Here is a 13,224-nt window from a genome sequence, read left to right as displayed (position 1 = left end):
AACCACTGCTCCCACTCCCAGCAGTGGCTTCCCTCTGCCTTAGCGGACAGGCCCTCGATCCTGGCATGTCAGCCTTAGCCCTGGTTTGTGTCTGTGTGTCTGCATGCTTATGGGGAAGTGGTGCAGTTGCTCAGACACGGAACTTTCTTCAGCCAATCCATTCCAGACAAAGGGCCAGAGAGGAAACCCAACTCCGGGAGATGCTGGCAGCTTTGCAGTTAGTGCTGGGATGTGAAGGAGCCGAGCCATGCCGGCCCCAAGCAGAAGCACAAAGCTTAAGGCCTTTCCTAGGCAAAATCTCTTGCTGTACAGGGAAAACCCTGTGGACAAAATTTAATTCTTTATAGATGCAATGTCCCGCCCCAGCTTCCTCCATTGTCTTAATGCCAGCAAAATAAAGAGCTGCTCCTCCCAGAGTGGTGACTGCTGTCCTGGGGGTCCATGAGGGATTTGTGTTTGTGTGAACACAGAGGATTTTCCTTCTCTGTTTTGGAAATATGGTCTCACACTGTAAGCCAGCTGGACTGGAACTCACTATATAGTCCAGGCTAGCCTCCAACATGAAAGCAATCTTCTCATCACACTTAGTAAAGGCCCTCTTTTTAGTGTACAGCTCTAAGTTTTGACAGTGGCATAGTCTTGAACCACCCAAATCAACACACAGTCTCATCACCCAACACGGCTCTACATGATGTCCTCTCTCCCAGGACCCTGGAAGCCAATGGTATGTGTTCTGGTGCTGGAGTGTTGTGGGGCACCCACCAGAAAGGACACCTCACACATGGGTTTAAGACAACAGAAAGTCTCTATTAGCCGGCCAGAGATTCTATCAGACATTTGGGCTCCCAGTGTAGCCCTGAACCTTTCTCAGGATGAGCTTTTAAGCACAAAAAACATATTCGAGGTTAACATACTTCAGTGTTCGCCAGAAACAGAACCGCAGAAGACAAAAAACAAGGTGGGTACAGTGAGGGACGTCCCCAGAACTATGGATCTGAGGGATTAGGTCTTTGCTTCATTTTGGAAGGTGATGCTGTCTCCATGCTGAGTTTTATATAAGCTGAATGGAATTTCCATCATGGAGTCAGTTCTGCCAAGGTCTGGGGCCTGCATTAGAGGAGGAGCCAGAGAGGGCACTGGACCCTCTGGAAGTGCAGTTACAAAAGGTTGTGAGCAGCCATGTGGGTGCTGGAAATCACGCCTGGGTCCTCTGGAAGAGCAGCCCGTGTTTTACCTGCCGAGCCGCCTAGAATTCTGTCCTTCTGTTTCCTGTCCCCGTGGAGTTGTCTCTCCAGCAGTGTCACACACAGAATCACGCGTGTGCCCCGAGGCTTCTTCCACCTGCTGAGACTCCTCTGCTACCGTGAGTTCACAGCTTAGTCCATTGCCCACTCTACCTAGAGGGACATTCAGGTTGTTTTTGTATTCTGCGACTTCCAAGTGAACAACTCTAAAGTCTCCTGCATGGCAGAGATATGGCTCAGTTGGTAGAGGGCTCCATGGTCACAAAATCCTGGTGAGATTGCCAACACCTGTCATCCCAGCACTTAGTAGGTGTGGGCAAAAGAACAAGAAGTTCAAGGTCGTCCTCAACTACATGACTGAAGACAACCTGAGATACAGAAGATTCTAATATATATGTGTGCATGTGTATGCATGTGTGTACATGTCACCTAAGTATACAGGTTTGTACATAGATACACACATATATGCACATGTGCATGTATTTTAAAGAACAGAGAAACACATATATATATAAGGTTTTGTGTGAATATATATTTTCATATCCTTGAATAGAAAACCAGAAGAAACTGCTGAATTGTTACTAACCTTTGGTAAACACTTAGGTGGAAGACAGGTTAGGAGGTACCAGTACCAGCCCTTTTCTTTTTCTCCCCAAATTTGAAGGATCTATGGCACGCAATACAAGTTAACAAGTGACCAATGCCCTCAACTCCAATTCATCTACCAAGCTATTTGTTTTAGTTTGTAAGACAAAGGCCAGGTGGACTTTGAATTCCTAATCTACCTGTCTCTACCTCCCCTCCCGTGTGATGAAGTTGCCCGGGTTCAAAACTCCTCAGCCAATGCATTTCAGACAAAGGGCTAGAGAACACACCCGAGCCTGGGTGCTGATGGCAGCTATCTGCAGGGCTGTGGTGTCGAGGGGCCTGGCTGTGCAGGCCCAAACAGAAGCACAAAGCTGAATGCCGTTTTACTAGGAAAAGTCTCTTGCCATCTACAGGGAAAACCCTGAGGACAAGATTTTATTCTTTGTAGAAACAAAGTCCCACCCCAGCTTCCTTTCTTGTCCACATCCACGTCAAAATAAAGAGCCGCTCCCTTCAGAGGGTGACAGCAGTCCTGGTGACAACGGAGATGAAGAACTTGCTGGAAGTCCTCCGTCCCACGCTCTAGAGTCAGCTGTCATCCTCTTCCTCTGACTCTCCCTCAGAGGCAGCTGCACTTTCAGGCAGCTCACTGTCCATCTGCTGGAATCTCCCCGACTCAGCATCCCACATGTATTTGATGGTCACCTTGAATTCAGCCATCTCATACCCAAAAAGCTTCTGTAACAGGAGGAGAAAGCAGAGTGAGGAGTAGCATCTGTGAACCACGTCCCAGCAGAAGGTTAATAATGACAACGGTCCTTCCCCCAGGCTGCAGACCCAGACTCACCAAGACCCGGGCCTGCTCTGGAGTCAGCACATCGCCCTCCTTGCACACCTCATAGTCAGACAGCAGGGTCACCACACCTGTGGGAGGACAGCAAGTTACTCCCAGCAGAGCTCACAAGGCCCCTGCTGCTAGCGCTCTGTGCCAGGAAGCATTTGGCCTCAGAATCTCTTCCCTGTAGTTCAGCACCTGCAGGGACAGCGGCTGCCTCTTCCATGTTCTGCAAGAGATGAGTGCACAGCCCTGCCTTCTCAGGAGAAACTGGGGAAGTGGCTGGTCAGAAGGGAGAGCCTGGGGGAAGGTGGTTTTGAGAGGCTTTTCGTTCTAGACTTTCTTATATTCTTCCTTTCTTCTTTCCAGAAAGGGTTTCTCTCTGTACCCCTGGGCTGTCCTGGAACTCACTCTGTAGATCAGGTTGTCCTTAAACTCAGTGATCCACCTGCCTCTGCCTCCTCAGTGCTGGGATTAAAGGCTTACCCCATCACTGCCTGGCTCCTTCCTTTCTTCTTTTTCTAAAAATTATTCTATGTGGGGTGTTTTGCCTACAGGTATGAGAGTGGCACCATGTGAATACCTGCTGCCTGTGGAGGCCAGAAGAGGGTGCTGGGAGTCAAACCCATGTCCTATGTAAAAGCAGCCACTACTCCTAACCCTGAGCCACCTCTCCAGACACCTACCTTTCTTGAGGGCAGTGGGCAGGCCCAGCTGCCTCAGCTGTGGCTCCATGGAATGAGGGAACTGCTTCAGGGGCCCTGGATCCAGGCTCACGGTTAAAGTTGCTTTGTTCCCAGCTCGAGCAAAATCCATTTCTGTATACTTTGTGAACCACCTAAGGCAGAGGAGAGTGATGGGGAAGTTCCCAGCTGTGCCTCCATTCACAAGTCTGACCCTCCACTGAGTGCACACAATGCAGGGCCTCCTGTCCTTGTCCATCTTGGCTGAGTTCCAGCACCCAAAGGGGAGGACTACACCAGAGAGAATGGGAGGACCCAGGTCACAGAATCTGGTTCTGTTAAGAGGCTTCCAGGACCCAGCCCCAGTTTTATGTCACCACGGTACCACCCTTTCAGCTTTCCCGACCCTCAGCTTCTCCCCCCACCCCTCAGAGACACTCACCCGTTCACCTCCTCCTTTGTGCGGTTGGTAAAGAGGAGCCCAACTTCACCTCTCAACTTCTTGCTGACCTGAAAAACGACAGTGAGCACCACTGCTCCTTCACCAAGGGCCCCAGCCACTGGGGACGCCCGGTTATCATCAGAAACCTTTTCTGATTGGTGCGACCCCTAGTACACAGGGCAGGAGGGCACAATAGGAACCACCCCATGAGTCTGCAGATTAAGGACAAGACAGATTTAAGCCGAGCTTGATTCTCCTGGACCCATCGAAGTCATCTAGCACAGGGGAAGAACAGGAGAGGAGGCAGCAAAGCTCGAGCCTCACTTGGCCAGTACCTACCTGATGTAGGTTGTCTTTGTATTCGTCAGATGGGCTTCGCCCCAAGGCCACCATCATCACCTTGTTTTTGCCAAAGAACATCCTATAAAGAAACAAGGCTGTGAGCCAGTGCCAGGAGTCCTGGGAGCCCAGATCAGAATAGGCTAGAGGCTTTGTTCTCCGTGTAACCCATTCACGTGTCCTCAGTATTCCTGGTTCCATGCTCTTATCCAGAGAACCCGACCTTGCTAATAGTTTGAGTCAGCTTACTGCCAACATCACAAGCCACCCATCACATGGCTGTGGGGAGACTGACTCCAGAAACACCCACCCAAGTACTGCAACCTATCAGCTGCTGCAGCCTGCTTTGGGGTCAGTCTGTGGATACACATAATGACATTCTAGTAAACCAGGAAGTCAGACCCCAGGGGCAGCTTTTCTGAAGGAACCAATCTCAAACATCTCAAGTGAACACCAAGTCCTATTGCCCAGCAGCTTAGGGAAAGCCCACCTCTAACAAAAATGGTTCCCTTCAGCATGTGAGTTGCAGACCCTAAGGGTCAGTCCTGCTGCTGGGCTCTGATGGCACAGTCCATCCCTCCTGCCTGGTGCTCCTTCCTCTTCCCACTGCCTGCTCACCGGCTGTGCTTCCAGGCATTCCGGATGTCCTTCAGCTTGTTGTTCCTCATGTTGGCCACAGAGAAGATGAAGATGTACTTGTATGTATCCACACATTTCCGAAGCTGTGGGACAATTCATGAGGCTCTGGAGGTGAAGGGGCAGCATGGGTCGAGCAACTCTGGCCTCATGCTAAAGAATCACCTACAGGCCTTTAATCTGGTCACTTACCATTGACAGGAGTGACACCAAGGTCACCCACTCCAGCAGGTGAGCAGGAACCCATACCTTATGGTCTTCCATGACCAGTGCTTTCCTTTGCCTACTTACAGTTAATCTAGAAACGTCTACCCACTGTGGAAAGACCCCTGCCTAAGTGAAAACCACAGGAGCCTCATCGTTTTGATAAACCTGGAGAGACACCTCATCTGCACTGTCTTGCCAGGCTGCTTGCTACAGCCTCTCTGTAGTGAAGCTCTACTTCCAGGAGGCTGGGCTTCCCTGGCCCTCAGTAGAGGGCTAGCAGATCGGCTGCAGAGGAATGGCCACAGTCACCATACCTGGTGATTTCCAGGCTTCAGATACTGGGCAGCATTACAAACTCACTAATAAGCTTCCATTACTCAGAGTGCAAAACAGCAATAGCACCACCCGGCCCTGGGTCACAGGAAGCTTCAGGGATAGGGCGGAGGATTGTGCGGAAAATGCATTTGCTGATGTGGGAGGTACACAGAGCTCAATAGGGCTGCGAACCTGGGAGCAGGATGGAAAACTGTGGCTTCTGATTTTCACACACTGCCAACAGTCCTCCACGCCTACCGAGGAAATACATACTAGAAAAGTAAAGGAGCAAACACTTACCTCTTCTATCAGGTTCTGCTTCAGTTCCAAGCCTTTCTTGGCAGTTTTTGTTAAGGAAACTAAAACCAAGAAAAGGATGGTGTTGAGTATTGAATCTGGATGCTTTAGAGATTAGCTTTGTTCTTTGGAGGTGTGGCTGAACTAAGCCAGTGTGAGGGAGGCAGCAACGGATCCTGGCATTTCTGACATTCAAGGCTGGGATAGTGCTTGCTTATCTAATACTATCTAATACTTCTGGACCCAGAGACCCCTAAGTAGAGCTCCTGGCACAAACCAGGCGCCCTTAGTCCCTTGGGCTGACTGCTGGATTTCCTGACTCACTGCTGCTGACAGAGTGCTCTCAGTGGCAGCCCTAACATGCTAGCTGAGGCAGGACCCTTTCCTGCTACAGGGCATGGCGCACAGGCTATCAATGGCTAGGCTCGGCTATGGAATAATAGAAACAATTCTTCCCTTTTTTATTTCTTTAAAGGCAGGACCTTGCTACAAGGCTGCTTGGGCCGGCCTTGAACTCAAGATACATTTCCTTGCTTCTGCTTCCTAAGTGCTGGGATTACTTGCATGTACCGACTCATCTTTTTGGGACCGCATCTTTTCTAGTCTACTACATACCCGCATTTCTATTTTGTGCCTGGACCTGAGAATACAACAATGCTGGGGGTGGGGTGGGGCGCACAAGAACTGCTACTGAAAAGTAACCAAGGCCCTATCTGTTCCACTTCCGGAAAAGTTTCTGGCATTTGCTACATCTGACCAGGGTTCCCTCCACAAAACCAAATGACTTCATAAGAGCTCACCAGAACTTTAGTTACAAAGCCCTAGCTTTGTCCCCAGCAGGTGAAATGTCTTTTATCTACCCTGCCTGCCACTCACAGTCCCTACAATGTACACACTCAACGGCAAGCCCATTGAGCCAGCCATTCTCAGACTCTCCGCTGCTAGGATTTTGGTTCAGTTTGGCATTCCCCTGGTGGTGTCCGCCCTTGCTGCTTCATATCTGCCCTCATATTCTCCAGGCTATCGAGGGAGGCAAAGTGGTCCTTTTAGAGTACAGCCACATCCAAGGCCAGATCCTTTCCCCTCTACCCTAGTTTGTCCACTTGACTGCAGCCGCATTGGCCTCTTGTCCCCCAGTATGTTAACTCCAGAGCCCTTTCTCTTCGGGGTCCGCTATGCAGAACCACCTGCTCTCAGACAACTGTACAGTCTGCTTACTTTCCTTTCCTGGGGATTTTATTTGTCGTCTTGCCACTGAGAGCTTCCCTGACCACATCACACAAAACAGTACCATTTCCACTTTCTGCACACTCTGCTTTTACTACCAGCCAAACCATACTTAACTTGACTGGGACATAGGATACACACGTACACACACAGCCGAACTAAAGCGGTGAGTTTGATGGCGCCAGACCCTTTTTGTTCAACTATCTTGTCTCCTAACACCCACAGCTCACTAGTGCCAGTTCACTATGTGGTGGCCCAGTTTGGAATCTAGGGCGAAGGCTGAAGGTGGAGAGTTCAAGGACCCGGCATTAAAAAACTAAGAAAAAAGCCGGGCGGTGGTGGCGCACGCCTTTAATCCCAGCATTCGGGAGGCAGAGGCAGGCGGATGTCTGTGAGTTCGAGGCCAGTCTGGTCTACAAGAGCTAGTTCCAGGTCAGGCACCAAAGCTACAGAGAAACCCTCTCTTGAAAAAAGCTTAAAAAAAAAAAAAAAGGCAAAAAACAAAACACCGCACTAGCCGCCATCAGATACGCCGATGCATGACTGTAAAATTCCTACATTCTGGAGACGATGAGGTAGGGGGAAGCCCTTGAATTTGAGACCAGCCTAGTCCACACAGAGAGTCTGAGCTACATTGCAAGATCCTGTTTCAAACACACACGCGCGCGGCAGGGGATGTAGCTCAGTGCTCAGCTGGTAGCTCAGCAAAAACTAGGCTTAGTGGTGCATGCCTGTAACCCCAAGAACTGGGAGGTAGGGTCAACAGTTTAAGACTCTCGTCGCTGGCGAGCTCGAGGTAAGCCTGGGACACAAGACGCTGTCTCGGGAGCTGCCTGTCGGTCCGGCCCAGACTCCACATCTTCCGGTGACCTTTCTATGCCAACCCGCCACCCCGGCCGGCGGATCTCCTTGGAGAGGCCTCGGCGTCTCATCCGTGTCCCCGTTGCCCCCATAGCTGAGATCCCCGGAGCCCACCTTTCTTGTCTCGCTTAGATTTAGGCATCGCTCGGAAGACACGTGCGCCGGCCCGTCAGGACCGGGGCGGCGCGGGGGCTTCTGGGACGGCGCTCGGGGCTGCCCCTCGCGTGGGCCTGACCCGAACCGAGGCGGGCTGTCTCTCCCCGTTTGCACTCTGTTCTGTGCCTGGAAGGTCACTTCTCGGCCCAGGTCCCAGATCTCTCCTGTCCCTCCAGTCCTTCCAATCCCGGTGGCTCCCGAGCCCTGAGCGCCCTCGCCGCTTCCTCTCTATGGTTCGGCGCAGGGAGGGGCTTGAGGCCCAGTGCATGCCGGGATAGCTGCTGGCGGTGCTTGGTCTTCAATCATGGTGGCTGCTGTGGCGTCCGGCTACTGGCTTTGGGTTACGCTGCTTCTCCCTGCGGCCGCGGTCTACGAAGACCAAGTGGGCAAGTTTGACTGGTGCGTGTGGGTGACGCTTCTCCAGGAAGTAGCTGTCAGCTTTGCCAGCATCTGTCTCCCTCCGGTTAGCAGGAGGGGATTGCCAGGGAGCAGGACCGAGTTCATAACTTAAACACCAGGGCCTTTAAGGGAGAGGTGAATGAATGAATGCTGCACCCTGTGCAGAGTGAAAATGTGAGCGTCCCTTCTTCAGATGCGAGGAATTTGGAGGCGAAGACCTGGGATCATTAAATTAAGCAGCCAGGGAACCTTTCTGAGCCGCCCCGTATATGACTCTGCAGATTGCGCCGCAATGGAACCAGCCCCGCCGTTCAGGCATGCTTTAAGGTTTTGGTCAGAGGTCACTGATTCCCACCTTTCCCGCCGTATCCGATTCTATGGCTGTCAGGTTTGTGATCTCCTGGGTGTCAGAGGTCACCAGCCCCCAGTGAAGTTTTACCGTCCTGTTGTTTCTTAGCCCTCCTGTCTTACAGCTTCCAAAGTTCTAACGTTCTCTCTCCCCCTCCTCCCCGAGGGACACTCTGAACACTGTGTCCTCTCCAAACCTATCAGCCAGATATCCATTCACTCACCTCTCCCTTCAGGCCCTGCTTGTTTCAGTTTAAACGACTATTTGGCAGCGTAACTGTTGCTTGTGCTTGGGGAAACTGACATACAGCTGAGCGATAGTATTTTTAAAAGGTCTTCATTTTGGAACCCTGGACTTTCTGGATTTTGGTTTCTTCATTTGTAAAATGTAGGCAATTACATTTGCCTTGCAGACTTGGTAGGGTTGTCTCGTGGCTACAAACAGAAGAGACTCACGTGAAAATATACATAGAAATGACTGAGTCTGAGCCGGGCGATGGTGGCGCACACCTTTAATCCCAGCACTCGGGAGGCAGAGGCAGGCGGATCTCTGTGAGTTCGAGACCAGCCTGGTCTACAAGAGCTAGTTCCAGGACAGGCTCCAAAGCCACAGAGAAACCCTGTCTCGAAAAACCAAAAAAAAAAAAAAAAAAAAAAAAGACTGAGTCTAAACGTTACTATCAGTTTAGCGCCTTTGCAACAAAAGGGGTCTAAATGAGAGATGCAGTCTGAATGCCATCTTTGCTCAATGTGGCCCAGGCAGCAGTATTTCCTTCCTTATTGCAGCATCCGTAACTAGAAGTCTGTGTGGTGCAGCTAAAAGTTAGTAAGGCTGAGAACTCGGAGGGATGTTGCCTGAGTAACAGGTCGCTCATCTATTTGGTGGTAATTCTCTCCTGTCTCCCTTTGCTTACGAGGCACATGACACACAAATCTTGGGGATGGTCAGAGCTCTTCGTTTGCACGTGTTTCTTAAGTGTGGCTAGGGAGATGGGCTGGTGTGAAGCCAGCAATTTGTCTCATCCTGGTGATGGCTTTGCCCTGATGTCCCCCCCACACTTTTCCTCAGGAGACAGCAGTATGTTGGGAAGCTCAAGTTTGCCTCCTTGGAGTATTCCCCTGGGTCCAAGAAATTGGTTGTGGCCACAGAGAAGAACGTGATTGCAGCGTTGAATTCTCGCACTGGAGAGATCTGTGAGTGAGCTGACTGAAGTGTGTAACCTACGGCTCGTCTTCTTTTTTGTCTTCTCCAGTCTTACCATCTTTCAGTGTGTAGATCTGTGTTGCTGGTCTTTGTAAGCTCCTCAATCCTGTAGGTCCTTAACCAAGATAACACTGCAAAAGCTGCATTCTATCCTGTTTTGCAGTAAAGGCTTGCATGACTACCCTTGAGATATCCCTGCTGCTGGGATGGTTTGTAGAAATTTAGATTGTGAAAAGAGTAAACTCTTTACTTATGAGCTGGGTAGATTTTATTAATTTTTGGGTATATTTTTTAGATTTTTGTTTCATGTGATTGGTGTTTGACCTGCATGTATGTCAGTGTGAGGGTGTCGGGTCCTCTGAAACTGGGGTTACAGACAGTTGTGAGCTGCCATGTTGGGTGTTTTGTTAATCTTATTTTTGTTCCTTCATATGTTCATGGGGTGGTGGTGGACTGGAGGGGCTGCGAGCTGGAGGGGCTGCGAGCCTAGACGGGAAAAGCAATATCTCTTGAACCCCTCCTCCCTCACACTCCAGTGAGTGGGTATAGTCATAGCACTTATTATATTCCTTACTTCCTAATTAAAGTTGGATAAAGCTATGTAAATGAAGATCTCAGTCCCTTCCTGTCTCGTTGGGCCACAGTGACTCACAGCAACGTCTGATTCTCTTACCTTTCAGTGTGGCGCCATGTTGACAATGGCACAGCAGAAGGGGCTGTGGATGCCATGTTGCTCTATGGACAAGGTAAGCAGAGGCCCCCGGTCTTCGTTTGGAGTCAGCGCCATCTCCCTTTGCTTGATTCTTGGCTTTGCGTAGGGCCTGATGGGGAAAGAAGAAGGGGTGCTTCCTACAGTGAAGGGCAGGTGCCTGCTTACCACCTGTCTGCATCCATAAGCTGGAGGTGGAATCCTGGCCCACAGCTCTTACCAGGCCACAGAACAAGAGTGGGAAATGACAGTGATCTTTGTCTCTTCCAGATGCAATCACTGTATCCAACGGAGGGCGAATCATGCGTTCTTGGGAGACTAACATCGGGGGCCTGAACTGGGAGATAACTCTGGACAGTGGCAGGTAGGAAAATCCTTATGGCTGAGTGAAGGGATCTGGATGGATGAACAACTCTGGGCCTTTATGCCCCCTCCCCCCTTTCTTCAAGGACCACTGAAGAACAGGTGCAAGAACAGGTGCATCAGATGCCTGTTCTTTTAAAAAAATTTTTTCTTATGTGTATGGGTGTTTTGTCTGCTTGTATGTCTTTGTCTATGGACTACATGAGTGCAGTCCCTGTGGGGGGCCAGAAGAACATGTTGGATCCCCTGACACTGGATTACCAGATGATTGCAGCCACCATGTGGGCGCTGAGAGTTGAATTCTGGTACTCTGGAAGAGTAGCCAGTGCTCTTAACCACAGAGCCTTCTCTCTAGCCCCAGATGTCTCCCAACTACCCACTCCCTTTTTTAGACAGGGTCTCTCTACATAGCTCTGGCTGTTCTGGAAATGCATAGACCAGGCTGGCCTTGAACTCTAAGAGATTCTTCTTCCTTAACTTCCAGAGTGCTAGAATTCGTGTGCCACTGCATCTGGCTTAGCTGCCCATTCTTGATTTGGTTGTTATAGTACCAAATATAGTGTGTGTATTTACTGAGAGTTCTATGTTATTTACAAATGAGATTTTCTGTGAATTGGGTGGGTTTCTCTGTAGCTTTGGAGCCTGTCCTGGCACTAGCTCTTGTAGACCAGGCTGGCCTAGAACTCACAGAGATCTGCCTGCCTCTGCCTCCGAGTGCTGGGATTAAAGGCGTGCGCCACCACCACCCGGCACAGTGTTTGTTCTTGAACATTGTCCCAATCATATGGTAATATATGTTACCATAATATATGAGCTTTGATTGCTGTGTTCTAGGTAAAAGAGGATAGTACAAAGCTTTCCATGTTCCTTATGTTTGTTTGCTTTGAGACAGGTGTCGTGTAGCCCAGGCTGCCCTCAAAGTAGCTATGTAGATGAGGCTGACTTTGGTGTATGTGAATGTGTGAGTGTGTGTGTGTGTGTGTCTGTCTGGGTGGTGTGTGTGGGGAGGAGTGTGCATGCCGCAGAGTGCACATGCAGGGATTAGTGACCAGCTTTGTGGAGTCAGTTCTCTCTTTCTACCTCTAAGTAGGTTCTGGGGATTGAATTTAGGTTGTTAGCCTTGCTCAGCAAGTGTCTTTACTTGCCAAGCCATCTTGACAGTCCTGGCCTTGAACTTCTGACACTCCTGCCTCCACCTCACAAGGGCTAGGACTGCAGAGCTCTATCACCGTGCTTGGAATTTAGCTCTCTGTTATAGAGCAGCGTGAACTACTGCCTCACCTTTGCTGAGATTCTTCTATCGCTTGTTGGCTTTAGCTCACACTTCTTACGATAGCAGTTCCCCTGGTTCCTAGCACTTGGTGGATCCCAGGCAATGAGAACACTGTCCACGTGAGGCAGCTGCCATCAAGTTCTTGCCCAGTTGTGGACGTAGTCATAAGCCCAACAATGACCTCATTTCCTGATGGGGCTTGCTAGAGGGTTAGTCTGAGTTCTGTGAAATCCTAGGGAAAGGAAGAGGTAACTCATGGGAGACATGGGGGCTTGAGGGCAGTGCACCTTAGTGGTTCTCAGGCAAGACAGATTCTCAAGTAGTTAGAGGCAAGATCAGGCAGAACCAGCATTGGCATCCAGGTGTGCCCTCACTCTTCCCTGTGTTCAGTTTCCAGGCACTTGGGCTGGTGGGCCTGCAGGAGTCAGTGAGGTACCTTGCAGTTCTGAAGAAGACGATTCTCACCCTCTATCACCTCTCCAGTGGGCACCTGAAGTGGGTGGAACATCTTCCAGAGAGGTAAGGTAGTTTCCTCTGAAGTGATGACTATCTTGTCCCAGTTCCTACGCATCCTCCATCTCCTTGAGGATGCTTGGCCAGGGGCCCTCCTGTTGGCATCACATGGGAATAGTGTTCTCCTCCATGTGGGTCTGAGTGGAAAGGCTGTGGCTACATACTTGGAGTGTACTTGGTAGGGCGGAGAAAATACAAACTGGGGTTCTAGTGCTGCCGTGTAAGGGAGCTGTTCCTGCTCACACACAAAGTGCTCTGGGCCTTCCAACTGCCACTTGACAGTATCCTGAATCTTTCTTCACGGTGAGAGTCAGAATGATAGAGAGGAGCTGAGGGAGGCTCGAAGTGTTTCTAGAGGTCCTGGGGGTTGGAAGGAAGGAATAGGTTGCCTAGAGGGTCAGGCAAGGGTTGGCTTCAGCCACTTGCAGCTATTTTCAAAGGTTTAGGGCAGGGATCAAAAGTTAAATTGTTAAAGTTAAGTTGGAGATATGGACCAGACCAGTGGTAGAGAGCCTACCTGGCATGCACGAGGTCCTGCGTTTGATTCTTTGTCTTGCCAAAAAAAAAAAAAAAAAAAAAAAAAAA

The 13,224-nt window shown here is 50.2% G+C and overlaps 2 protein-coding genes across 3 annotated transcripts in view; one reads left to right on the top strand and one right to left on the bottom strand.

Annotated features, from left to right (window-relative positions):
• Positions 1-1,756: 1,756 nt before the first annotated feature.
• Mrto4 (MRT4 homolog, ribosome maturation factor) lies at positions 1,757-8,041 on the bottom strand. Its single transcript, XM_050156829.1, has 8 exons — positions 7,789-8,041; positions 5,590-5,648; positions 4,750-4,853; positions 4,132-4,213; positions 3,793-3,860; positions 3,354-3,505; positions 2,680-2,756; positions 1,757-2,570 (listed from the first exon to the last, which is right to left on the bottom strand). The coding sequence occupies exons 1-8, from the start codon at positions 7,814-7,816 to the stop codon at positions 2,421-2,423; spliced, it is 720 nt and encodes a 239-aa protein (XP_050012786.1). The 5' UTR covers positions 7,817-8,041; the 3' UTR covers positions 1,757-2,420.
• A 62-nt stretch (positions 8,042-8,103) lies between these two features.
• The window catches only part of Emc1 (ER membrane protein complex subunit 1), a 23,744-nt gene continuing 18,623 nt past the window's right edge, over positions 8,104-13,224 (top strand). For both annotated transcript variants that reach the window (XM_050156787.1, XM_050156779.1), the window contains exons 1-5: positions 8,104-8,229; positions 9,647-9,771; positions 10,462-10,527; positions 10,761-10,854; positions 12,517-12,645. In XM_050156787.1, coding sequence (XP_050012744.1) covers positions 8,135-8,229; positions 9,647-9,771; positions 10,462-10,527; positions 10,761-10,854; positions 12,517-12,645 — 509 coding nt within the window. In that variant the 5' untranslated portion in view covers positions 8,104-8,134. The remainder of the gene's footprint in view (positions 8,230-9,646; positions 9,772-10,461; positions 10,528-10,760; positions 10,855-12,516; positions 12,646-13,224) is intronic.

This window comes from Alexandromys fortis, unplaced genomic scaffold (genome assembly GCF_014885135.2).
Source record: "Alexandromys fortis isolate MF-2015 unplaced genomic scaffold, M_Fortis_MF-2015_v1.1 scaffold_26, whole genome shotgun sequence".
In the NCBI taxonomy this organism is placed as follows: domain Eukaryota; kingdom Metazoa; phylum Chordata; class Mammalia; order Rodentia; family Cricetidae; genus Alexandromys; species Alexandromys fortis.
This window is presented reverse-complemented; position numbering and strand designations above follow the sequence as displayed.